This window comes from Cervus canadensis, chromosome 8 (assembly GCF_019320065.1).
Source record: "Cervus canadensis isolate Bull #8, Minnesota chromosome 8, ASM1932006v1, whole genome shotgun sequence".
Taxonomy (NCBI): domain Eukaryota; kingdom Metazoa; phylum Chordata; class Mammalia; order Artiodactyla; family Cervidae; genus Cervus; species Cervus canadensis.
In genome coordinates, this window is record NC_057393.1 from 90,096,677 (window position 1) to 90,124,406 (window position 27,730).

The 27,730-nt window shown below is 39.8% G+C and overlaps 1 protein-coding gene across 4 annotated transcripts; it reads left to right on the forward strand.

The window, feature by feature from the left end:
- LOC122446682 (elongation factor-like GTPase 1) lies at positions 1 to 27,730 on the forward strand. 4 transcript variants are annotated; one of them, XR_006270973.1, is made up of 7 exons: positions 1 to 558; positions 2,202 to 2,269; positions 3,608 to 3,707; positions 8,640 to 8,773; positions 17,559 to 17,682; positions 20,203 to 20,287; positions 27,720 to 27,730. XR_006270973.1 is itself a non-coding variant. In XM_043477164.1 (6 exons), exons 1-5 carry the CDS (start codon positions 495 to 497, stop codon positions 20,281 to 20,283), a joined length of 447 nt encoding a protein of 148 aa, XP_043333099.1. In that variant the 5' UTR covers positions 1 to 494; the 3' UTR covers positions 20,284 to 20,287; positions 27,720 to 27,730. The 4 variants fall into 4 exon arrangements, 2 of the variants coding, with proteins under 2 accessions (XP_043333099.1, XP_043333100.1); XM_043477164.1 differs by lacking the exon at positions 17,559 to 17,682; XR_006270974.1 differs by lacking the exons at positions 3,608 to 3,707; positions 27,720 to 27,730 and having other exon boundaries at positions 20,203 to 20,431.

Here is a 27,730-nt window from a genome sequence, read left to right on the forward strand (position 1 = left end):
GGCGGTGCCGGGGCGCCGCGGCGGCGAACCCGGGCTGGGAGCGGCTGCCGCCGAGCTTAAGTGTCCGCTCGCGCCCGACTGCTTTTCACTGTGGACCCGGAATCCTCAAAAGAAGAAGGGAGTGGTGAAGAGGGGAAGGTGGAGATGAGGGTTTATTTTTTCTTTTCCCCAATGTGGGAAGAAATGAAAGACGTTCGTTGTACTTGCTCAGCAAACAAGCACGTGACCCAAGTCTTTATTCGGGCTTCGTAGCAGCCATCAAGCTGAATGTTTCCCCTCCAGTGAAAGCAAGCGGGAGTGGCAGGAGGAGGGACTTGGAAAAAGATCGAGGAGCGGAAGGAGGTGTCAGCATCTTCTCTCCTGCTTACGACCGTTGCGATACGTCATCACTGACCTGGAGAAATTCACCCCAGCCGAGAGTACAGGGCAGAGTTCCCGATGTCACTGGGCACCCAGCCCTAAGGAGCTCTGTGATTCATCGCAGATCCGGAAGGATGGCTAAAATCCACAGTCGTAGTACAGTAGTTGCTGAAGTGCTCACATTGGACTTATGTCTGGGTGGGTATCTGACTTTAATAAGCGGTTCGTTGAATTTTTACTTGAAGAAACTTGAGATATCTTGTCAGTTCCCAGTATTAAAAACCCTTTTTTATTGTCCCGATCTTTAGTCATTTGTAATACGTCTTTAATTTTTAGTCACAGGAAATAAGTGACCGTGGTGCTCAATAGTTTGTATAAGATGATTCAGGTCCAAAAAAACACTGCTAACATTCGGGATATCTGTAATTTGGCTCACGTAGACCATGGTAAGCTGCTGCTGCTGCTAAGTCGCTTCAGTCGTGTCCGACTGTGTGCGTAGGAGCCCTTTCTAAATAGCTTGTTTTCAGTAATTAAGGGGGTGTGTCTCCACACGTGTCATTGGAGTGATGCTAAGGTGCAAGTCTTATTTCTTTTAAAAGTTTGATGTGGTAGAACACGGCCAACTAGGGATTGGTGTTCTTCTAGATAGTATACAGTGTTGGTTTTTAAATGAGAAGTTGAGTTTTTGTTAAACTATCAAGTATTTTTGAAATGGCTTTCTAATATAACACGTCTGTAGTCTTAATATTCTCAGAACCTGTGTTCTAAGTTCAGGGTTCTTTGCGCTCAGATGGTAGAAATTTATGAACAGGGCACCCCCTCAACTGTAGAGGTGATTTGGGGGTTGAGACAACACAAAGTGAGACAAGCACAAAGTAGATGATAAGGGTTGAGAGAGCTGGAGAGTCAGGAAGCTAGGAATGGGTTAAGAAAAGGCTTTATAGCATAATTAGTATTAGAGATGAACCTGAAGGGTGATTCAAGATGGCAGATGGGGACACTCATTTCAAGTGGGAATAGTGTCAGAAGGGGAGAAAGAAATGTATGTGACCAGAGGCTGGGACACAAGAGGGCAAGGTGGGCTGATCCATGGTGCTTAGCTCCCAACAAACATTGCTTTCATGCCACAGCATTGCCTCCTGCTAAGCCTGCTCTTGGTTTCAAACTGCTTTTTGTTCACCCAGTCACAGCAAAATGATAGGAGGTGGGAGTGTAAAATAAAACCTATATACCATCCTGAAAGTGAGGGAGGAGGAGACAAAAGTGAAGAGATAGGCTATGCTGTATCTTAAAGACCCCTTCCTGCCAGCAAGGCGCTAGGATAAGGGTGGTTGTTTAGTCGCTCAGCCGTATCTGACTCAGCAACCCCTGGACTGTAGCCCGCCAGACTCCTCTGTTCTTGGGATTCTCCAGGCAGTAATACTGAAGTGGATTGCCATTTCCTTCTCCAGAGGATCTTCCTCACCCCCCAGGGATTGAACTCACATCTCCTGCATTGGCAGGCAGTCTTTACCACTGAACCATGAGGGAAGCCCCTGTATAAAGTATGCCTCAATAAAAAAAAAAAGTTATTGGACAGCTTTTAAAGTAAGGTTGATCCACAGGGTTGGAGATACAGATTATAGCACTGTAGAGTGCTAGAATCTTTGCCCTTCCAGACAGTGCACTGTTCAAAAGTCTAGTTAAAATGCTCATTGTGTCTTCTTTCACATACTGTAGGTAAATAGGAAATACTTGGTAAAGCAGTTCTTATGGTTAAATGTTAAATATGTGGATGCAATCTACCTACCTCCCCCTTTAAGAAAAGAAGTCTATTTAAATTAATATTGTTACTTGAACAGGAAAAACTACTTTGGCTGACTGTCTTATATCTAGCAATGGAATATTCTCCAGCCGCCTGGCAGGCAAGGTATGTTATTATATTTGATATATACTTGCATTTCAGTAAGTGTTAGCAAATCTACAATGTGATGAAGCATTTGTTGTGTTCATAAAGATCCCAAAAGTTTAGAGCATAGTTCATGCATCTAAGAGTCTGGCAGTTCATTTAGCAAAATAAAATAGATTGTTGAGAAAAAATTATTTCTGTATTGCTTTTATATTAGTTTATATTAATATTTTATAAGTGCAAGAATGAGTTTTTGCAGCAGGTCAGATGATAACCTGGCACGATTGTGACAGATTTCACAGGTGGAATAGATGCTTCACAGCAGGAAATAATGTGGATAAAATGGATAAAGTCTAATTTGTGGGTTGCACTTGATTTGAGTGGAACATCTGCCTAGCAATTACTGAGAAAGAAAACTGTACTGGTACAAAAAACTGTATCAGATTATGACGATCTTGAGGGCTAACCTGAGTACCAAAAGAAGGCTTCTGAAGTATGAGGGTCGTGAGGAAAATCGTGTTTTAGGAAATGAAATGAAAGAGACCTTTGTTTCTTGCTGTGAATTGAAAGGACTTAGAATGATTTATTTGTAGTAGAAAAATAAAGATATTCCTTCCTTCAGTGAATTTAAGATATAGTCAGCAGGATTTATCCAGTGATTGGTAATACAGAGAAGAGGAGATGGAGAAGCAAAATTGAATTTGAAAAGTAGACCTGAGATACTAAAGGAAGAATGGGGCCTTTGAGGCAGGTTGGGTCCCCAGGAAATTGGCCCAGGATACTGTCTAGGGGAGGCTTAAAAAACTGGGGGGACTAAAGTAATAAAATGCTTTTATTTTTCCTACTTGAGAAGTTAGAACGAGTACAATAACTCTACTGTAAGTAGATGAAATAATAAAGCATAAATTAATAAGAGTAAATCCTAATGTAAACTATAGACCTTAATTGATAGTAATGTATTGATAGTGGTTCATTGATTGTAACATGTACCACCCTGCACACAATGTAAGATGTAAATAACAGGGAGGGAACTGTGTGTAGAAGTACTTAGGAACCTCTTTACTTTCCAGTTATTCTAGAAATTTAAAATTGCTCTAAAAAGAAAGTCTGTTAATTTAAAAAGAATTACTAGCAATGTAGACATTGTATGATTATCTTGCATTACAACTGATAAATATCTAGAAACTGATCAAGGAAAAAGGAAAGGAGAAAGAAATACATAATACTAGGCAAGAAAAATGCTGCAGAGATTTAAAAAGTAATAATAGTGGGACCTAATGAACAACTTCACAGCAATAATAAGCCTAAAAATTTTAATATTTAAAACAAAAGTCCACATCAGTTCGTTTTAATGTTAAGGTTGCGTTTTTGCAGTTGAGGTACATGGACAGCAGAGAAGACAAACAGGTCCGAGGGATCACTATGAAATCCAGTGCCACCTCCCTGCATTATGCGGAAGGTACATCGGTCTGCGTTTTACAGAACAGTGGTTTCGTATCTTTTGTGTCCTCGTTTCTCTTTCCAAATCAGTTTCACGCCTCAGGGTTTTTTGCTTTACCTTCCAAAAACTTCGTTCTGGCCTTTCCAGATTATCTATTTTCAGATCAGAGTCAGGCTGTCCAGACTTGGGTACAGATGGGGACCTCTGACTGGCTTGAGGGCAGAAGCACTTGCAGTTCACACCTGCCCCCATCCACCCAGGTGCTTGTGGCGATATCTTCTCTGGGAAGGTCTGGAGTCACAGGACCCTGGCTCAGTCTTATCGTCCCATTTCCTCGCTGGATCCTCGCTTTGTCTTCTGGCTTGCCTGTTCAGCTCTGGAGTCTTATTTACTTGGCTCTGCATTGCCATGGTCACTGTAGCTTTTATCTGCAGATAGGATGCCACTCTGACAGTAATACTTTTAGGGAGTTGTCCGACAGACATAGTCATACGAGCATGTGAGATATATGTTCATTGATATTCACCCTAATGTCTGTATCAATGAAAAGAATGCCTTAGTGTCTGTCTTTGGAAAAGTTAAGTAGACTGACACATCCATGCTGTGAAGTGCTGTGCAGCTGTTCCAACAACTGTGTGATTATAGAGAAAAGATAAAGTCAGAGACAAAAAGCAAGTTGCAAAGTAAATACTTATAAGACACAAATGTGTTTTGATGATAAGAATATATTAAGTATGTAGATGAAGGTGTCTGGAAGGCTGTATACCAAAACCTTAACCATAATTATCAGGGGCTGGATTATATGAAAACTCACAGTTTTCAAAATATTTATTTTGTACTATTTGAAAATTTTACACAGCATGTGAATTTTGATAAGTAGAATAAAGTAATAAAGATGTATTTCATTTCCCTGACGGCCTGGCCTGTGGTTTATCCTTCAGTGTCGTGTCTCTGACACTAGCACCAAGGGTTGTGCTGTGTGGGGCCTGACTCTTCTCTTTGAGGTCAGTCTTTAAAACGGTTTTGAAGCTCTTAGGTACATGAAATCCCAATGTATTTAAAGTAATGCCTTAATTTTTAAAAAACTACCTCTCATATTTTAAAGAGTATATGCTAATTCTGTGATCCAGCAAATGGCTCTGTGGTCAGTTTTTTTCCTATCTCTCTTTATTTTTATGAACTTGAAGAGTTTAGAAGTTCATGGACTATTCTTTAAGTAGTCTCAAAAGGCCTATTGTCACTTCTACTCTGTAGCCATTCTTTATACCTGTGAACAAATAATTGCTATCACAGAACTTCTCAAATGAAGGTTTCATTCTATTCATCTTTTTACAAATTTTTTTAAAATTTACAAGTTTTATTTGTGTTGTAGAAAATTTACAGTAAAACACAAGATTGAAATAAAAATTGCTCTAGTTTTACCCCTAGTTATTCTGTTTTTTCACATTGAATCCTGTCATAACTGTGCATGTGTATGTGTGTATTTGCAAGCTGTGAGGTAGGTATCTAACTTAAATCCGCGCCCCCCTCCCCTGCCCAAAGAGTTAACTACTTATTCCAACAGGAGTTTCACTTGATTATTCAGTACTGTATCATTAGTTCTTGGTGTGGTGCTGGCGTCAGCACCTCTACATGAATGAGGCAGTCTGGATGGGACTGTTGTGAGCCAGAGAGTAAACTCGATCCACCCCTGAAACACCCCTCTACCCGGATGGTGGCTAGTGGTTTTTAGCTCCAACTGACAGATGCCCTGTGTTTTTCTGTTTTGTTTTGTTTTGTTTCCAAGAAAAGGCATCAAGATTTTTGGTAAACTAATCTAGTTTTTAAAAAAACTGGCAATTATTAGAAAATGGTAAAGTACAGTATAGAGCAAACTGTAGTGGGCTTTCACTAACAGCCTTTCAGCTTGTACTTCAGGCATATGTGCTAGCTGACAGCCTGGTTCAGGGGGTGTTTACCCAAGAGGCAGCCATACTGTAGCTTAGATGTGCTCCAAATGTGGAGACCAAGGATGTGGAGGCTGTCTGCAGACAGGTCCACTTGTAAGTTCACCCCTCTGTAAACACCTCCAGGAAGTGAAAGTGTTAGTCGCTAAGTTGTGTCTGACTCCTTGTGACCCCATGGACTGTAGCCTGCCAGGCCCCTCTGTTCATGGGAATTCTGCAGGCAAGAATACTGCAGTGGGTTGCCATTTCTTCCTCTAGGGGATCTTCCTTACCTGGGGATCAAACCTGGGTCTCCCACATTGCAGGCAGATTCTTTACCATCTGTGCCACCAGGCGGACACCTCCATAGGGGTCTGCGGTTATGGGCGAGTAGAGGGTCTCAGCTCTGTGGCCCTCTGGTCTTCATCTCAAAGCCTGGGCCCTGGGGACACTGACTCACGCCATCCAGATGCAGACGAGGCCAGCACATACCAGGAGCTACTGTCACTTCCAGACACGTATGCATTCACTTGTGTTTCTGATCACTGTCCTTTTCCCTTGGGACCAGGCTTGGAGGATGGGGTTCCATTGTGCCTAGTTTGACTAAAGGTCAGATTTTTTTCCTCTAAAGATAATGAATGCTTTACTTTGTGAAGCATTCAGATGATGCAAGATCTGAGAAGATGGGTGCACCAGGGTTTGATTGTGAGCTGTATGTCTCATCTGCGTGATTTTGCTTAACCCTCATGGCAATCCTGGGAAATGGAGATACTCCTCATTTTACATGTGTGCAAAGCGGAGTTCAGAGAGATTAAGAGACCTTCCCAGAGACAGAGTAGTTAGCATGTGGCAGTAGTCGTGCATAATGAATGCGTGCTCAGTCGTGTCCGACTCTCTGTGATCCCATGGATTGTAACACTCCAGGCTCCTCTGTCCATGGGATTTTCCAAGAAAGAATAATGGATTGGGTAGCCATTTCCTACTTCAGGGGTCCTGGGAACCAAATAACTATTAATACATTTCCAACCTGTTTATTTGGACCAGGAGTCTCTCAAAAGTCATTCAGTCCAGGCCACCACTGATTCCCCCTTCAGTGAAATTCTCTGCTGTCCACCAGGGGTTGCTCTGGCCCCTTAAGGGCATCTCTCGTGGCATCACCCCCATCTCTGTTGTCTTTGGTCACTGCCCAAAATGGAGGTCACGTGATCTGGCCTCTCAGTCATCTTGTCCCCGTGTTTCTCACACCTGCGCTCAAGCCCTCACTATTCGCTTCCTGCCCACACCTTTCTCTGAAAACTTCCCAAGGTAAACTTGTGTCCCTCCATCCTCAGTTTTCCCTCCTCCCCCTGCCTGGCTGTTTTCTAGTCATTGCTCTCTTGTCCTCCTTTTGAGTGAGTGCTGTTTATTCTGTCGTACTCTGTCTGTCCCTGGGTGAGAACATGGGATCACCCTTCTCCTTGTGCCCTGGTTCTGGTTCAGTTTAGTTCTTCCACTGTTGCTTTAAAACTCCATGTCCTTCGAGACTCTTAGTGTCTATCTAGTTATTCTCCGCTCCTTCTCACCACCTCAGCTTCCAGTTACAGTCCCCGGTCGCCATTTATTAGTGACTTTGGCAACTGGTTCATCATTTTCCTTTTTACTCAAATCCACCAAGGTAGCTTTTCCTGTGTCTGAAAAATGACCTCTTCCAACAGCTTGAGCTTGGCTTCTCAACAGTAGTGATGTGTACCCCTCTACTTCACCCACCCACTAGCATGGCTGCTTTCTGCATTTTAATATCACCCCTTACGGGTCCTCTAATATTTCCCATCTAAATACTCCCTTCTCCATGATCTTTACTTTTCCAGCTCTCTCACCTGTGTAACGAGGGACGCACTTGACTTCAGGAAGACCTTCAGTCTCTTGCACCCCACTGGCATCCTTCATTTCATCTCTGCCTCCTACTATCCAGACTTGTCTTTTCCTGACAGTCTCGCTGAGGCCCTCAGTGTATCTGCTGTCTTGGCCTCCTGTCCTCCCAGTAAAACTCTAACCCTTGGTAGAGCTGACTCCACATATCTTCCTCATACCCTTGGGCTGGGCTAGTCGTTGGCTACTGGCAGACTTCCGTGTGTCCTCTGTCAGACCCTGCTCATTCTCTCCCACTGGAGCTCTCTTAAACCCTCTTTTCTCTTCGAGTCCACCTCTCAGTCCCTCTCCCACAAACTCAGCAGACATTTGTCCATTCTATTTTACAGAGAAAAGGAAAATTCTCTCAGCTGTTTGCTACTACCCCTCACAGTGTAATATAGTTAGTATCTTTGCTTGCCTGCTGTCACTGTGAAAGGCTTGTGCTCTGGACTTACTTCCTGTGTCCTGGTGCTGTCAACTTTTAAGCATGTTCAAGCCTCTCATCTTCAATTGTGTGTATTTGTGTGTAAGCCTCAGACAAAAGTGTACCACTATTCCTCTTTCAGTGACTGACAGCAGGCCCTGTGCTTTACGATGATGGCACATATTAGCAGTGTGAAATTGAGTGAAACATAGTTGGTCCTTGATCTCTGACTTTCTGTCTAGGGTCATATGAACATAGAGAATTTCCAAGTAGATTGTAGAGGCTTAGGACATTTACATGGGTTCCAGGCAGTGAACATCAGCCTTTTCTCGCTCCAGGGTTTCTGATTCTGATTCTGAGCCACATGAACAGACAAGTGTTGTTTCCCCAGTTGCAAAGTCTAGAGGCACCTGGGACCTTTACAGGAAGTGACTAAGCTGATAGATAGACCTGGGTACGTTTCTGACTTGTGACTGCTTTTGTGACCTTGGGTAAATGTCCTCACTTTTGGGAGCTTTAGCATGAAAGCTAAAATGAAATGAAGGGTTGGGCTATGAAAATGCTGAATGATTTCGAGAACCTCCCAGCTTCTGTTTTATGTGACAGAGCTTTTCTTTAGTCATTTCTTAGAAGCTCTCCTGCTCTCAATTGCCTGAGGAGGAGGGTTGCATACCTGCACTACTCAATATGTGTTTTCAAATCTCATTTCAGGTGATGAGGAGTACCTGATTAACCTAATAGACTCTCCAGGCCACGTGGGTTTCTCCTCAGAAGTGTCCACGGCTGTTCACATCTGTGACGGGTGCATCGTCATAGTAGACGCTGTGGAAGGCATCTGCCCGCAGGTAGCCTGGAAATGTTTAACTAGTTAGAGAAGGCAGGGGGAGAGGAGGCACTGACCATCAATGATGATGTGGCACTTTAGACATTTCTGTGACATCAGAAAGCTAGTTTTCCATTTCATGTTCCATAGTGTTCCCAGTCTGTGGTGGAGTTAAGTCACCCGAGTTCTGAAGGGATGTTAGAGAGAATGACTTTAAGGTACTTTGACATGTCTGTGGTATTCTCTGGGAGATGGACTCAGTGGAAATGAGGCATGTAGGGGGGCCTGGGGGCTTTCCTGCAGTGAAAGAGTCTCTCAACTGTGAGGGGTTGTTGACAGGGAAATTCTGAGCTGCTTCTCCCCTACGTGGGAGAGTCTCTTCTGTTAGTTACTCAGTCTGTGGGCCCCCTCACCCTTACACACACACTCTCTCCCTTCCTCCCCTCTCTTCCTCTTCCAGATTCTTAATCTGCACTTTCTTACCTTTCCCACCAAAGTTCAAATAGTTCTCCCTAAGGCCAGAGTAAACATACAGCTCTTGTCAGCATGAAACTCAGAGTGGCTTTCTAATCTGTTTTTAAAATAATTTTTCTTTGAAAGCTTATGGTTTTTCTTTAAAAATGTTGTCACCTTTGTGTCCTACTTCTTATCATACCATCGTTTGTTTTAATGATTTTTAAAAGGAAGAGTAAAATGCTTACATTTCAGGCATACCTCGGAGATATTTCAGGTTTGGTCCTGAGCCACTGCGGTAAAGTGAATGTTGCAGTAAAGCAGGTCACGTGAATTTTTTTGGTTCCCCAGTGAACCAAGTTATGTTTATACTATACTGAAGTCTCTTAAGTATGCCATAGCATTAAGTCTACAAAAATGTACATACCTTGATTAAAACAATACTCTATTGCCAAAAAATACTTAATCATTTCTGACCCTTCATTGAGTTGTAATAGTAACATCAAAGATCACTGATGGCAGATCACAACAACTGTATTAATTATGAAAACTGTAAAGTATCATGAGAATTACGGAAATCTGACAGAACAACAAAAAGTGAACAAATGCTATTGGAACACCAATAGACTTGCTTGATGCAGAGTTGCCCAAACCTTCAGTTTGTTTAAAAAAAAAAAAAGGAAAAACAACATCTATGATGCACAGTAAAGCAGAGCACAATGAAATGAGGTTTTCTTGTAGAAATGGAGAAAATCTGATCATTCCAGGAAGACGTGCTGTACTTATTCTGTAACTTCTCTGACTGACTGTAAGCACACAGTTCCTGCATCTAGAGAAGCAAAACCTTAGTCTATGTAGTGTGCTGGGTGTCCTGACAAGTTAAGTTAAATTAACAAACGTGACTTCAAAGTAGCTAAATAGTGGTTAATGCTAAGAAGTGGTTTATGATCAGGAAAGTGTACACAAGGAGCTTCTGGGGACATACTCTGTTTTTCCACCTGTGTGTTACAGCATGAGTGGGTTTTTTTTTTTTTTTTTTAATGATCATTCAACAAACTGTGTGTGTTCTTGTGTGTGTTTAATTTCACAAAACTCTTACTATCTTATACACAATTTTTTACTTTATCCTTCTTAAATAAATTGTCTGTTCCATAAAGGCAAGAACAATTTCCTGCCTGCAGTTCTTTGCTTCTGTGTTATATATTTCTGACTGTCTAATGAATACCTGTGTCTGATTGGCATGGTCTGAGTTGTATGTGATAAAGGAGCATGAAAATAAGCTACTTATTAATCAGGATTTTCTAATGTGCTTTAATTTAAATCATGAGCTTTACATTTTCTTTTCAGTTTTAATCAGACACAGGCAGTTCTGCAGCAAGCCTGGCTCGAAAACATCCGTCTGGTTTTGGTGATCAGTAAGATAGATCGCTTGATAGTGGAACTGAAATTGACCCCACAGGAGGCCTATTCTCACCTCAAGAATTTATTAGAACAGGCATTTTATCCTTTATTTCAGTACTTTAAAAACTGTGGCTCAAAGGAGAGTTGTAAGGAAGTTGCTAGGTTGAGTATGAGGCTTTGCTGCAGAAAGTCGACTTAAATGTGTTGGAGTCATCATACTGCAGCAGAGGCAATAGAGCTAGCATCATCTCAGGAGTCGCCTCCATCTCCTGGGGGCATCCTGTAATAGAAAACTTGGACAGTAGTTCTCAATGTTTTCTTGTTTAAAGTCTTGTGGTTGGGTTTTTAAGTGAAGCCAATATTAGGAACTCTTTGGGTTTTTATGTATTTATTTTTTTTTTACTCATCAGTTTTTTTTTTTTTTTTCATTTATTTTTATTAGTTGGAGGCTAATTACTTTACAATATTGTAGTTGTTTTTTGTCATACATTGACATGAATTAGCCATGGATTTACATGTATTCCCCATCCCGATGGGTTTTTTTATTACCTGTATTTGGGTGAAATTTTACCAGAGCTTTCATTCATTTATTTACTCAGCAGACATTACCATAATGTATGTTGAATAAATGAGTTCTTGAAGGTTTACATCATGCTAAGAATTGTGAATATAAACACAGACAGGTCAGAGTCCCTATCTTCAAAGATCTCACAGTGGGGTAGGAGAGAAAAACACGTAAAAGATGTTTGGGGAACAATAAGACAAACCCTAAATGTGATTTGAGAACATAAATGAGGCCTGCCTCACCCAGAATGGGTCAGTAGGAAGGGGAGAGTTAGGGAGAGTCTTATAATAGGAGTCTTGAGATGGAAGAAAGGTAATGTGTTCCAGGGGAGAGTCACGGCCAAGGCCTTCAAGACAGAAGAAATAAGATATACAGAGTCATTATAGAAAGGAAAGAAAAACACAGTGCAAGTTCCATTCAAAGAATGTAAATTATTGGTTACAAGTGAAGAACTAGATCAAGGACAGTAGTGATAAGAGATGGGAATAGAAAGGAATAGTTTAGATTCTGGTGAATCCTGTATGCCATGCTTGGAGGTTTGAAATGTCTTTTTCAAGACAGTGGGGCACCATTGATGAGGCCACGTTGAGAATGTTTGTTTGCTACAGGAAGGAAATGATAAAGGTAGAGCAGTGAGAAAGTCTGGGTCAGTGGATCCAGCTCCCTAAAGAGACAGTCAGGCACGGTACAGGTGGAATGCTCCTGCCCTGCCACGGAAGGAGGAGAACCAGCAGTGTTTGTAGAGATGGACTTAAAGTTGGATGATGGGGAGCCTGCAGGATCTTTGAACAGTAGATTCCGTTTTCTCTCTGAGGTAGGAAATAAGATTGGTCACCTACGCCAGAACTGTAGTGTAACATCACAGCTGGGCTATTAACATTGATATAATCCATCACCACAGAGCACCTTCGCGTTGCACTAACATAGCAACACCTACTTCCGTCCCAGTCACAGCTCCTCCTTAACGACTAACTGTCCTGCATTTCTATAACTTATCACTTCAAGAATGTTATAGAAATGCACTTGAACAACATAGAATGTTATCTAGATTGGATTTTTTTCAGCATCATTTTCTGGAGACTTATCTAAATTGTTGCATGCATCACTGGGTGTTTCCTTTTCATTGTCTAGTCCTATTCCATAGTATTGGTTGTACCACAGTTTGTTTAAATATTTACCCATTGAAGGACATCTGGGTTTTTTCTGGTTTGGGGCTACTCTGAGTAAAACTGCTATAAGCATTCATGTGTAGGTGTTTATGTGGACATAAGTTTTCATTTCTCTGGGATGAATGCCTGGAAGTGCATTTGCTGAGTCCTAGGGTTGTTATATGTTTGATTTTTAAAGAAACCTTCAAATTCTTCCAGAGTAGGTGTACCACATTCCCACCAGCAATGTGTGGTGACCCATTTCTCCACATCTTAACCCTCATTTGGTATCATCAGTATTTCTGTTTTTTCTTTTTTAGCCATTCTGCTAGGTATATACTGATGTGCTTTTATGGTTTTAATATGCATTGTCCTAACAGCTTCTGAGGTTGAACCTTTTTATGAGCTGATTTGTTATCTATGTATCCTCTTGGGTGAAATGTCTTTTCATGTTCTTTGCCCACTTTGTTTTTGTTCAGGTATAATTGACATATACCATTATATTGATTACAAGTATACAACGTACTCTATCTTTGTACATATTGTGTAAATATTTGTTTATATTTGTATATAGATGATCACTACAGTAAGTAATTTCCATCACACTACATAGTTCGAAAATTTGTGTGTGTGTGTGTGTGATGAGAATTTTTAACTTTGACTCTTAAGAACTTTTAGTTACACAATGCAATGTTACTAACTTTACTTACCATGCTATATACATTGCATCCTATGACTTATTTTATACCTGGAAGTTTGTACCTTTTGACCCCCTTCAATCATTTTGCCAACCCTCTACTCCTTGCCTCTAGCAACCACCAGTCTGTTCTCTGTATCTGTAAGATGCTTGCTTTTTGGTTTTGTTTTTTAAAGCTTCTACATGTGCAAGTGAGATCATGCAGTATTTGTTCTTATCTTTCTCCATCTGACGTATCTCCTAATGCTCTCGAGGTCTATCCATGTTGTTGCACATGACAAGTTTGCGTTCTTTTTTATGGCTGAATACTATTCATGTGTGTGTGCGCACGCGCACACCACGTCATCTTTATCCTTTCATCTGTGAATGGACACTTATGTTGTTTCCATACCTTGGCTATTGTCAGTAATGCTGCAGTGAAGATGATGTGATGATTTCTTAAACATTACCCAACCACTGAGTGGCAGAGCTGTTGTTGAGTTTAAAAGACTGCCTGGCACTGAAATTCATGCTTCCTTACCATGGTACTTCTGTGGGATCGTCACTGTGGAATATTGGCACCCTTGTTTCCTCTCATTGCCCTTCTGGGTATGTACATGCTCAGGCCAAGTAGGAGTGATAGCAGTTTTGAATGTGTGGGTAATTGATTACATTTCTAACCACAACCATTGCTTACCCGTGGAATCAGAAAATTCAAAGAATTTTTTTACCTTGAGGAAAAATGCCTTCAACTTGGATAAACAGTTGTGGGATATAATGAAATTTACTTTAGTTGTGGGCTTAACCTTTCATACAGTTTGTGGGGATAATAGAACCAGGAATAAGGGACCAGGCGAAACCAACCTTGGTTATTTCCCATCTCCCTTTTTACAGGAACTTACTCTTCAACTTCATTTTGACTGAACACATTTGCCTGGGGTGGCATGATAAATTATAATACTGTAATTTTTGTGTGTTAGTTTGTCATAAATTATAGATTCCTTGGTTTGCTATAAAGATCATATCAGACTTAAATACATTCAGATAATGGATTATAGTGAAAATGGAAGTTAACAAACCTGAACATTTGTAGTTTTCATATGTAGTTGTACAGTTTTCATATGTAGTTATCAACTTTCTGGTCCTCAGTTTCTTAATTTGAAAAATAATAATGTAGGTCTAAGATAAAGTCTAAGAGTTTCTTTGAGCTAGAACGTTCAGTGATTCCTTCAGTTACAGAAGCAAGTCAGACCTATTGATTTCTTACTTTGTAAGCATTTTGTTAGTGAGCCACAAGGTGGGGGCTTCTCCTTTTCTAGTACTTATTTTCATAAGTAATTGAATGTTCTATGTGAATTTTAGTCTAAATCTCACGAATTAGGGGGAGTTGATCATGGAAGACGGAATGGGGAGAGATTTGAATGAATGAAATCAGGGGAACTGCAGTATCCTTCACAACTTTGAACGTTTTTCACTTACTTTCAGTCAGTAGATCAATTCCCCTGTATTAGACAATGTCATCTTTGGAGATCTGCTAGTGCCTGTTCTCAGCTATTTGACATGTTAACTTATGGGAAAAGGGTGTTGGAAATGAAAGCACTGGAGACCCTTTCCTTCCAATTTTCCTCTAAAATGTCAGTGAATAGGGAACTCCACGTGTCACAAAACGTGGAAATGAGCACATTTCAGAATTTAGAAAATGTTTCTATGAACTCTCATGTAGTGGGACAGGATTAAGAAGTGTAACTAGTGGCCGTATGGCCTGAATTTGTCCTGTTAATAGTTGTTACTCCAGGAGAATCTGCTCTGAAAAAGCAGCAACACAATGGCTTGGTTAGGTGGCAACAACGATCTGTTAATAGTTTCTAGTTTAGGTAAACAGCTGAGGCCCAACCCTATTCAACAGGGACAGGAAAGAGAAGATGATGAAAAGCACTTCCTAGTAGTTCTTCATGCCACAGCATCTTAGAATCCTGCAATTAATATTAGCCCGTTGGGTACCTCGGACTCAAAAGCGTATGTGGCCCAGTAATTTCATATGTGGCCATATCCTCATTCAGGAGGACTGGCCAAAGATTGATGGGTCAGTGAAGTCCTGGAAAACATGTTCTGCAGATCTTTTCTGAGAATCCTGTTTGAAGTCACTCAGTAGAGGAAGTGAATTAAAACAGAACTCAAGAATGGAGAAGTCCTGCTAGAAGCTTCATTATAACTAATGACAGATAAAGGAATAAAAGCACCGAGCAATAGTGGAGAAAGGTTTGATGTTGATAAGCAACTTTTGTGGTAAATGGGATGAAAAAGAAGGTAAAGGATGAAGAGCAAGATTTTCAAAGATTTATAAGTGTCTTTATGTGTAGGTATGTGTATAGAAATGACAGACTAGAAAAGGGTGGAGACAGTGACCTATAAGCAGATGGGCAAGTGCTTTAATTTATGATTCTATAGCAGTTTTAGTGTTTGCGAGAGTTTGTTTACCACTTTGTGAGTTAAAAATAGAACACATATCTGACATGTTGTAAAAGATAACAGAAAATATAATAGTCTGGAAAGCACAAATCAACATTAAAAAAAAAATCCTAGAAGCATGAATAGAATGTGCCTGATCAGAACAGTAAGTGACATTAAGTATTTGTACCCCTTGTTGAGGAGATACTGTTTTTTTAAAAAAAGGAAATTTCATTAGGAAAAAAAATTCATGAGTGAGCAAGCAACAACATACATAAATTATATATAAATTATGTATTGTTATATACATGAGCTGTGCACTCGTGTCCGACTCTTTGCGACCCCATGGACTGTAGCCCGCCAGGCTCCTCTGTCCAGGGGATTCTCCAGGCAAGAATAGTGGAGTGGGTTGCCATTCCCTTCTCCAGAGGATCTTCCCAACCCAAGGATCGAGCCTGTGTCTCCTGCATTGCAGGCGGATTCTTTACCATCTTAGCCACCAGGGATGCCCCGTTATATACATGTTGTGTATACAAATTTATTTATAATCTTATATAAAAAGTTTTGTATGAAACAGTATAACATGTAAATGTATAAACTTATTTACATATAGCATAATAATATAGTTTATATTTTAATATCACTATGCTACTGCTGCTAAGTCACTTCAGTCGTGTCCGACTCTGTGTGACCCCATCCCTGTGATTCTCCAGGCAAGAACACTGGAGTGGGTTGCCATTTCCTTCTCCAATGCATAAAAGTGAAAAGTGAAAGTGAAGTCACTCAGTCATGTCTGACTCTTCGCAACCCCATGGACTGCAGCCTACCAGGCTCCTCCATCCATGGGATTTTCCAGGCAAGAGTACTGGAGTGGGTTGCCATTGCCTTCTCCATAATATCACTATAAACTTATATAAATAAATATAAAATATATAAAACTTGACATAGAAAAGTTATAAATAATGTAATAGAAACTAAACTGTTAGAAAAAATTTTTAAGACCTCTACTAAGTTAATGTCTTTTGGATCAAATGGGAAATGAAGCTTTAAATAGTGAATTACTTTGCGTGGGATGGACCCTGGAGGCCAGCTCTTTCAGAACGTTGATGGCTTATAACCATGTGATATGAATTTTGCTTCCTGATTGGGTACGTTTCTCTCCTGTGACTCTCAGTGAGAGGGGGCACTGGGATTTTATCTTCAGTAGTTTCTGTAGTGTCTCTTTTTGCTTCTGAGTTGCTGCCTGGTGCTGTTCATATTTCTGGTTCCAACCATAATTATCAACTTCCACTTCTCCAGCTTTTTATTGCTCCCAATCATAAGAGAATGTCAGCCAATTGGACTTGGTTATAGTTAACCCTTGGATGCTTTGGAAAATACAGCAGGTGTCTTGTAAGTTACTAGTACTTTGAGAGTTGAACTCAAAGCTTAGATTGTGTAGGAACATACTGTTCCCTGCAAAAAGTATTTTTTTGGGGGGTCCTTTATCCAGACACTGCCGATAGTGTAATATACAGCATCCTTATTTGTCTGGTGACTGCTCCCATTTGGCTGGGGTTTGCAGTAGAGCAGACTTGCTGCTAACCGGTTTCTCTAAGGGCTGGAGAGAGCTAAGTAAGTGTATATGTATTTCCTGTTTAATCTCAGATGCTACAAAGCCTTTTTTGGCAGGTTCTGACTGTAGGGTTTATTTACTTCATGAGCAATAGGAACTTACAGTGAAGGACTGAAACAGAGTTTATTGTTGGCACAGTTGCAGTGGACAGCTGGAACCTGTTTCCTTGGCCAGTGTTCCTCTTGTTTTACACTTGCAGAATTAAGAAAGGGATTGATAGCATGAATTCTCGTTCATATAAATGTAGGGAAAGTTGGACAGGAACATGGGCGAGACTGCTTGGCTTTGAATCCCAGCTTTACTTGTTACCTATGTGATATCTTGTGCTTCATTATGCTTTTCCCGCGAAAGGGGGGAGATAATTAGTACCTACCTTGTAAGAGAGTTGAAATGAATTCAGAGCACGTTGAACAGTACCTGGAACAGAAACACCCAAATGCTAGCTAGAGTCATACTTCATTCTGTTGTTATTAATAACGTGAACACTTGCTTTTCTTTCAGAATTGAGCACTTTGCCAAAATCTACAGTCAAAAAACTTGCATCAGAAAGGAAGTTCTTTTGGAAGCATTGTGGGGAGATTACTATATAAATATGAAGGCTAAGAAGATTGTGAAGGTAGATCAGGTACTGTGGACTATTGTGCCTGTTGATCAGTGGTCACATTCTTGCCCTGTGAAAACCTGCACTGTAACACACTTCTAATTTGCCTCAGTTTATGTGAGTCAGTTTATGGGAGATTTTCTACTGTATATACTTGGCTAAAGCTCATGTGTCTTATGTCCAAGTATTGCTTAAAGAGAGTGCTTTATCAGGATCAAAGGACTGTGTGGTGGTGGTGGTGGTGGTGTTTTTCCTATTTACTGCTACTGCTAAGTCACTTCAGTCGTGTCCGACTCTGTGCGACCCCATCCCTGGGATTCTCCAAGCGAGAACACTGGAGTGGGTTGCCATTTCCTTCTCCAATGCATAAAAGTGAAAAATGAAAGTGAAGTTGCTCAGTTATGTCCGACTCTTCGAGACTCCATGGACTGCAGCCTACCAGGCTCCTCCGCCCATGGGATTTTCCAGGCAAGAGTACTGGAGTGGGGTGCCATCGCCTTCTCTGATTTAAGAGGAGCAGAAATCCCAGATCCTGGGCCAGTGAACTTGAAGACACATATTTTGCATCATGCATTTGTGTGTCCCCTTCCTAAAGAGACGTCTCTTGTAGACGTCACTGTGTGGCCTGTATTCCTAGCCTCAGCCAAGGCCTCCTCATTGAACACCAGTCACCTTGCATTGCTGATGGGTGAGGCAGGTGCTCCCTGGAGTTCTTCATTCTGTCGGTGGAGGTCTTGTAGGGCTGCTGAGTCACCTAGCCTCAAAGGAAGGATGCTTTTCTTGAAGACTTTTTTTTTAATGTAAAATTAAGGATTTTATAAATGTATTCTCATTGAAGAGCATGTATATTCCTTTTAGAAGGTATTCCTTAGTATAAAGCTACAGGAAAGAAAAAAAAATACCAGAGGCCAACACTGCTAATGGTGTGGTTTTCATTGCTTTCATTCTTTCTGTTTAGATAACATATATCCCTTGATTGAGATTACGCTGTTTATACAATGTAGCCGCTTTCCCACTTGACATCCTATTGCGACATCTTCCCTTGTCATTGAAAGTTCTTTATTAACAGTACAGTGTGTAGATTCCTTAACAAACTAGGAACAGATCTACCATATGACCGGGCAGCCCCACTCCTGGGCATATACCCTGAGAAAACCCTAAATGAAAATGACACAGATGCCCCAGTGTTCACAGCAGCACTAGATACAATAGCCCGGGTGTGGAAGCAACCTAGAAAGAAGTCCACTAATAGAGGAATGGATAAAGATGTGGTACATTTATACAATGGAATATTAGTCGTAAAAAAGAACAAATTGGAGTCAGTTCCAGTGAGGTTTGTGAACCTAGAGCCTATTAATACAGAGTGAAGTAAGAAAGAGAGTAGTATAGTATATTAATGCATATATATGGAATCTAGAAAAATGGTATTGATGAACCTATTTGCAGGGAAGGAATGGAGACACAGATGTAGAGAATGGACTTGTGGACACAGGGAGGGGGAGAAGGGATGAATGGAGAAAGTAGCATTGACACAACATTCTAAGAATTTTTTAAATAAATAAATAATCAATTTAAAAAGGAGCCAGTGGAGTGAAGTAACAAAGAGCATAGTTTGAGAATCTGATTCTCTTTGAGTCTCAGCTACACCGCTTTCTAGTTCTGTGACATTTATCTGTTTCTTTCCTCTGCAAATTGAAGATAGTAACATTTATCTCATGGAGTGATTATGATAATTATATGAAATATCCAAGAAAAGTCTTAAGAGCAATTCCTGTCATGTAATAAACACCCTGTTACATCATTATCATTCATGTAATCATTCTCGTAAGATTGAACACAGTTTTTATTTCTGTTTCTCAAATATTTTGATATTTTAAGTAAAGCTGTGATAGGCATCTTGATGCATACATTTTTAGGCCTTTACGATTTTTTTTTAACCAGTCATTCAAGCTGATGACTTAATTTCTCAATACCTTGCCAGTAGCTCTTGAGAAAGAGGGTTTCAGTTTATATTCCATCTCTTGTACCTATGAGAGTATCCATCTCAAAGTGCTCATGCTGTGATTTTGTATAGTTTGATAAGAGAAATAGTAGGGGTTTTGTTTTTTTTAATATCTTCTCTTTGAAGTTGAACAGTGTTCATATTTTAAGAACATCCTTTAGAACGAAGTCCATGGACATTTTAGAGTGGAGTTTTAGCTCTCAGCTTGGGTACCATGTGTTCTTTTGATGGCAGTGGGAGGGCAGCTGCAGGGATGTATCCACCTCCCCTGCTGCACCCCGAGTGGTTTCGTGTGTGGTGTCCATGGTTCGGAAAGAGATGAGTGAGTGTAACTGACTGTGGATTATTGGCTGTTTAAAGCATTCGTATAGCTACTTTCCTCTACTTTGTTGTTGAATAAGCATTTTCTAGTAGAAATGATGCATCGATAATAAAGCACATCAAGAATGAATACGTTAAAAAAAAAAAAAGAATGAATACGTTAGATAGTGATGAAATATTCAGAAATTTTAAACCCATACATCCTTTTTTTTTTTTTACAGGCAAAAGGAAAGAAATCTTTATTTGTACAGTTGATCCTGGAAAATATATGGAGTTTGTATGAGGCTGTCTTGAAAAAGTAAGACTGTTATAAATTGTTTATCTCTGGGCAGTATAATTTGCAGTTTGATGAGTTACCCTTCTGAAAGCTAGGTAGACTGGGAAAGTGAAGAAAGCCTTTACAGAGGCTTTGATTACCGAGCTTGGAAACCATTTAAAGGAGTATATGTAACCCAACCACTCCCAGTGCCTTGCCATCACTTCATTCCAATTAGAAACTCCCTTCCCATGGCAACTCAGTCCCTTTTAAAAGTCCTTCCATGGGACTCTCTAGTGGCTGAAGTTCCAGGTAAGCTGCTACTGTGGCAAGGATGCCCAGACAGGCCTAGACTGGTGCTGGACTCTGGGATATGTTATGGTGTGTACAATATCCTTGCAGAGGGGGGACAGGGCAGACTCCCTCAGAGGATGGAAGGAGCTTCAGAAGGAAGAGTTAAAAAGCTAATTCTAGATGAGATCCTACAAGAAGAAAAGCTGTTAATAGATTGTTTATTAAAGTGTTTCAGGGACCTTAGAGATGCAGTTAGTCCTCCCCTACATGTGAGCAAGTTCTGTTCTGAGAATGCATCGTGCTGTGCTCAGTCGCTTCAGTTGTATCTGACTCTTTGCGACCTCATGGACTGTCGCCCACTAGGCTCCTCTGTCTATGGAATTTTCCAGGCAAGAATACTAGAGTGGCTTGCCATTTCCTCCTCCAGGGGAATCTTCCCAACCCAGGGATGGATCCCATGTCTCTTACATCTCCTGCATTGGGAGGCAGGTTCTTTACCATTAGCATCACCTGGGAAGCCCTCTGGGAATGCATTCATAACTCCAACAAGGTTAGCCTAGGTACCGAACTAACACAATCAGCATATAGTGCTGTAATGCAATAAGCTGTAATACAGTAAGTCCTCCACATTGCAAACCTTCAAGTTGCAAACTTTCAAAGATGCAAGCATGTGTTCACATGTCCAGCCTTGTAAGTTCCTTCACAGGTCTGGTGTCCATTGTCATGTTTGTGCATTCTCTACAAGTGCTTGTGCTGGTGTGTACCTTACTGTACAGTCCTGTATAGAGTACAGTTTGGGGAAGGCACTGGCGACCCACTCCAGTCCTCTTGCCTGGAAAATCCCAGGGACGCAGGAGCCTGGTGGGCTGAAGTCCACAGCGTCGCAAAGAGTCGGACATGACTGAGCGACTTCACTTTCACTTTCATCATTGGAGAAGGAAATGGCAACCCACTCCAGTGTTCTTGCCTGGAGAATCGCAGGGACGGAGGAGCCTGGTGGGCTGCTGTCTATGGGGTCGCACAGAATCGGACACGACTGAGCAACTGAACTGAACTGAAGACTCTGAAAATTAAATTGTTATTAGAATCACAGTCCCAAAAGGTGGGCCAAGACCTTCCCACTTTAAAAAGATTTAAATAGGGTTCTGAAGCGCCTAACATAATAAGCAAAATGTTCAGGAAACAACTGAAAACCCCTCTGGAAAATCACGCCTGGAATGAGTGAAGACAACAGGTACCAACACTGAGATAATTCAAATTTTGTAAGGATTTTAATCAACCATCATAAAAATGTTTTAAATGAGCGATTAAAATACATCTAGAAAAAAGAGAATCTTAACAAAGAAATAGAAGAGATTTTTAAAAAGGAGTAAAAGGAAATTATAAAACTGAAAAAAACAGTAATTGAAATAAAACATCTCACTGAATGGGTTCAACAGTAGATTAAACAGGGCAAAGGAAGGGTCAGTGATCATAAAGACAGATTATAGAATTTACTCAATCTTATCAAAGAGAAAATAAACTATATATGTATAGTCTCAGAGAACTATGGGACCACAATAAAAAATAAAAAACCTAACATTTGTGTCATCAAAGTTCTAGAATCAGAGGAGGAGAAAAATACAGTGCTGGAAAATGTTCAAAGAAATAATGGAGGGAGTTTCCTGGTAGTCAACTGCTTAGGACTTGTGCTTTCACTGCCATGGCCTGGGGTTCAATCCCCGGTTGGAGAACTAAGATTCCGCAAGCTGTGTGCCAAGGCCAAAAACACCAATTGATCAATCTTGGCTTAAAAAAAAAATGGATGAAAATTTCAAACTCTGGTGAAAGACATAAGTCTACAGACTCAAGAGGCTGCTTCTAAGTTGCTTCAGTCGTGTCCGACTTTTTGCAATCCCACAGACCATAGCCCACCAGGCTCCTCTGTCGATGGGATTCTCCAGGCAAGAATACTGAAGTGGGTTGCCATACCCTCTCCAGGGGATGTTCTTGACTCAGGGATCAAACCCACATCTCTTGCCAGTTCTTTACCACTAGTGCCACAAAGCTGAGCAAACCCGAAGAGGATTAAATCAAAGAAATACATAATCGAACACAATATAATCAAATGTTTAAAAACTAAGGATAAAGAAAATATCTTGAAAGCAGCTACAGAGAAATTGCCTATATATGAACAAGATTTGAATAACTGGATTTCTCATCTCTTGGAGACCAAAAGGAAATGAAACAACATATTCCAGGTGCTGAAAGAAAAGACTTGTCAACCCTGAATTCTATAGCCAGTGAAAATATTGTTCAGGAATGAAAGGAAAATCAAGATATTGTCAGACAAAGCAAAACAGCATTTGTGGGCAGCAGACCTACCCTAAAGTCTAAAGGAAGTTCTCCAAACAGAAGAAAGCTTGAAACTTCAGGAAGGAACAATTTAATGGGCAAAAATAAGGGTAGATATCAGAATATCGTTATCCTTGTGAGTTTATAATATATACAGGCAAAAATCTTGACAAAACCCATCCCTTACACAAAAAATTAAAAACCAGATCATGAGGAATTCCCTGGCAGTCCAATGGTTAGGACTTCATACTTTCACTGCCAGGGGCTCAGATTTGATCCCTGGTCAGGGAACTAAGTTACTGCAAGCTACGTGATATGGCCAAATTAAAACAAAACAAAACAAAACAAAACTCATGGATTTGAATCTTACATAAAATTATAAAACTTCTAAAAGAAAACATAAGTGTGATTGAGCTATATGATAAGGATATGAGACTGGCAAGCAATGAACTGTAAAGTAACATTAAAGACTAATACAGGAATCAGCAAACTTTTTCCATAAAATCCAGATAGCAAATATTTTAGGCTTACAAGTAGTCTTTGATATACTCTTTGTGGTGCAAAAGCAGCTAAATACAGCCAAAGGCAACACATAAACAAACTGGCAGATGGAGTAAACGAACATGGTTATGTCCATAGAATTATCTGCAGTAGCAGGCATCCAGCCCAGAGTCATAGATTGCCAAACCTTGCTCTAATTAGCAAATAAATATTTCATCATGAATATGAGTTAGAAATTGTTAAATTACTTAATGTGTATTCTAAAATTGAGCAAATACATAAATATATTGTGGATGAGAGCCAAGTTTCTCACAGTCTGAGAAAGCAGCACAAATATGGAATGAAAAGATACTTATGTGCACATATACGTACACATTCACACATATATTTCCAGCTATGTCCACCTGAGAAGCCTTAGAAAAATGACACCCCAGTAGCAGTAAGAACATCTAGTGCCCAGATCTTGGTTTCTATTACTGTGATTGTAGAGCTGGAGCTGAGAACGTACAAGATTACTAGAACACCATGCTATGTGTGTCTGTTAGTTGCTCGGTTGCATCTGATTCTTGGCGACCCCTCAAAAAAGACAGATCATATCAGGAGGACACAAGACAACGGAAGAGGCTCTCACTAGTCAAAACTGGGGCAGGGCGCTCCCTGGCTGCCCGGTGGTTAGGGCCCCATGCTTCTACCGCAGGGGGCACAGGTTTGATCCCTGTTCAGGGTAATAAGATCTGACATGCCACGCTGCACAGCCAAAAACAAACAAGCAAACAAAAAAACCCCGATAAAAACAACAATACAAAAACCTGGGATAATTTGAGCATCAAAATAAAAATATAGTGGATGATAACCCAGAGGATAAAAGAATCCGTGAGTACATGATAACATAAGTGAATAAGAATAAATGGCAAGGGAAAGGGAAAGCTCTTCCTCTCAGTAGAATGCCAGCTAACACATGTAGAAGGAATGATGGGATTAGAAAAAGATCATTTGACAACCACTATCATAATAATTTCAGACATACATATCAATGGATTCTAAGAAGAACAGGATACTTATACAGTTTCAAAGTATCTCTCCTTAAGTTCTTTATTAATTGCAAAGGAACTTTACAGGGGAGAAATCTAGAGGACAACACTATACCCAAATTATCAAAGTTAAAATAAACCTCTTGATATCTGAGATGCACTAAGAACATACGACTTTTGTGCTATTCTAGACAACTCCAACTAACCATGAAGGCCACCCCAAATGAGGGACACTCTACTAAATAAATATTCTATGCTCCTGGAAAAAGAAAAGGCCATGAAAGACAAAGACTAAGCAACTGCTCCAGATTAAAAGAGACTCAAAGAGACATAACAATTAAATGCAATGTGTGATTCTGAATTAAATCCTGGACCAGGAGGAAAATCTTTTTTTTTTTTTTCTTATAAAAAACATTAGTGAGAGAATTGGAAAAATTTGAATCAGCTATGTATATTAGATAAGAGTAGTTCTCAATTTAAGATAATTGTTACAATAGATAACTAATAAGAACCTACTGTATACACAGGGGATTCTAGTTAATATTCTGTAATAACCTACATGGGAAAAGAATCTAAAAAGAAATGGGATATATGTATGTGTTTAACTGATTCACTTTGCTGTACACCTGAAACTAACACAACACTGTAAATCAACTATATTCCAATAAAATTTTTTAATAAAATAATTATTATATAAGACAGTATCTTATGTTTTTAGGATAGACACTGAAGTATTTGGGGGAAAGTGGAGATTACAAAGACCCAAACTTATTCAGAAAGTTATATATATATATATATATACATATATATATATAATATATTATATAATATATATATCTGTATCCACTGTCATTCAAAAGATTGTTCATCTACAGGCAATATTATACAATAAAACATACTAACTATATGGGCTTCCCTGGTGGCTCAGACGGTAAAGAATCCACCTGCAATGTGGGAGACCTAGGTTCGATCCCTAGGTAAGGAAGTTCCCCTGGAGAAGGGAACAACTACTCACTCCAGTATTCTGGCCTAGAGAATTCCATGGACAGAAAAGCCTGGTGGGCTACAGTCCATGGGGTCACAAAGAGTCAGACACGACTGAACAACTTTCATTTCAATGTACTACATAATATTATATATTATATAATATACAATATTACAAAGACAGGGGAGAGAGGAAATGAGGATGATAAAATGAACATAATAAAATATATGAGAAAGTAGGTTGATCGTATTTGTACTATTTAAACTTTTTATTCAGAAAGAATTTCAGGTACAGAAAAGCTAAAGCAAATTTAAAAACAGCTTACTGCTCTGTATTTTCTTGAACACTGCTAACTGGTTTCTGGATGTTTTTACACTTTTCCTCCAAATCACAGAGTCTCTCCTCCCAAAGACTGAATAACTGGTAAAGTTCCTGTAAGAAAGGTGTGGGGAGGGAAAAGATTGAAATGATAATGGTTAAACTTTTCACTCCATGCTGATATAAAGTGTATTCCCATAGGTGAGAATGGTGCACATTCCTGATAAGAGATCTTTAACTCCACCTCTGACAGAGGAAGGTAGCAGAATAATCATATTACAGGCATTTTTTTTTAAAAAAAGTAAATAATTGGCAAACTTTTAAATTAGCGAGCTATTTTAACTATAAGTAACAAGTTACATTCAGTGTACCTCAGAACTAACCAAATAGACCAAAATGTCACATTGTGTTTGAGAACCATTTTGATGGATACACATAGTTGCTTCTTAACTGATAACACTACTATAAGGAAAAAGAATGCTGAAAATCTAATGGGTCAAGCTGTCCAAAAATATTATCAACTAATATAGCTGAAACATTTTATAGAACCTAGTTGGGTCATTTTAATGTCAAAAGAGCTCATCATTTTCTTATATGTGGCATCTTGAAACACATCTCTGAATAACACAGCAGCTGACAATACACATTGAACCCGTTGATTTGAATAAAATGTCAGTATTTTTGCTAATCTCAAAGTAGAGGGAAATGCAGGTATTAGATTTATCTACATGTACACAGGTTTGTCAGTGCTAACCTCAGTTCTAGAATATCTAAGAAACAGTAAACCTGAATGTTTTAAGCCAGGAAGCCAAGTCACTCATGCTAAAATACTTCTCACACCATAGGTGTTCCTCAGAACATACACCTAAAAAGATCTAGACAGGTTTAAGGCAAACACTCTATGAAGAGGTATAAGAAATTGCTGCAATTTCAAATTTCAAGAATATGTTCTAGAAACATATAGAAAAGTTCCTCCAAAAATGGATTCCTTTCAGGCAGTATAATCACCTCCATAGCTATAAGGGGATCTAAATATTGTCAGATGTTCCCAAGGACTCAGTTTCCTCATTAGAAAACTGAGCTAGTAATAGAACCTGTATCTATGCTGGTGGGAGGAATAAATACACAGTGAGTTGCTCAATAAATGTTAACTATTACTTGTACGAATTTCAATATTAACCTTCTGTGTGAAAAATTTTATGCTTATCAGTTAGGGAAACAATCTTATTTTAAAGTTGCTTTAATTTTTTTTTCATTCCATCCAAGAGGGGTGTTTTTGTTTTCGTTGGTTTGGTTCCTTTGCTTCTAGTGAGCAGCTCATGGGATCTTAGTTCCCTGGCCAGGGGTTGAACCCGGGCCACAAGAGTAAAACTGTGGTGTCCGAAGCTCTATACCACCAAAGAATTCTCTCAAGAGGTTATTAAATGATTACACGTGATAACGAATGACTCACAAACTTCACTCCCATCTAGAACTTTACACGGCACCATAATTCAAGTTAGATATATTGCATAGGATATGCCAATAATCGTATTAGTAACCTAAAAACTCCATGACTTTGCTTGGGTGACCTTTCTAGCTGTGAACGCCAGGTCATAACACAGTAACTGTTAGTTTAACTACACCAAGCTTTCTGAAGACAGGGGCTTCTCCACCCAAGCAGGCTGTAAATAAATTCGGAACCCAGCATCACCCTGAAGGAAATCTGACTTCACTCTGTTGGGGTAGTTTACCATAATGGCCTCAGAGCAGACTGTTTTTAAAAAGACACATTTATTCAATGTCATGATCAGACTATTACATCTAGCAAGCAACACAATAGGTGCAAAAAAATAAAATCTACATTAAAACCCTCTGTTGGAATGCTCTACACTTTCCACAGAACAGAAACTGAAATAAACTGTTACACAATCAGTCACAAATATAGTCCTCAAGTTTTCCTGCCCATACACAGAAGTATCGTCTAAAACGTGTCTTCTTTGAAGCAGCCAGGCTCTGCCACCACTGTTCTTGGCTGAGTTTGTAAATCT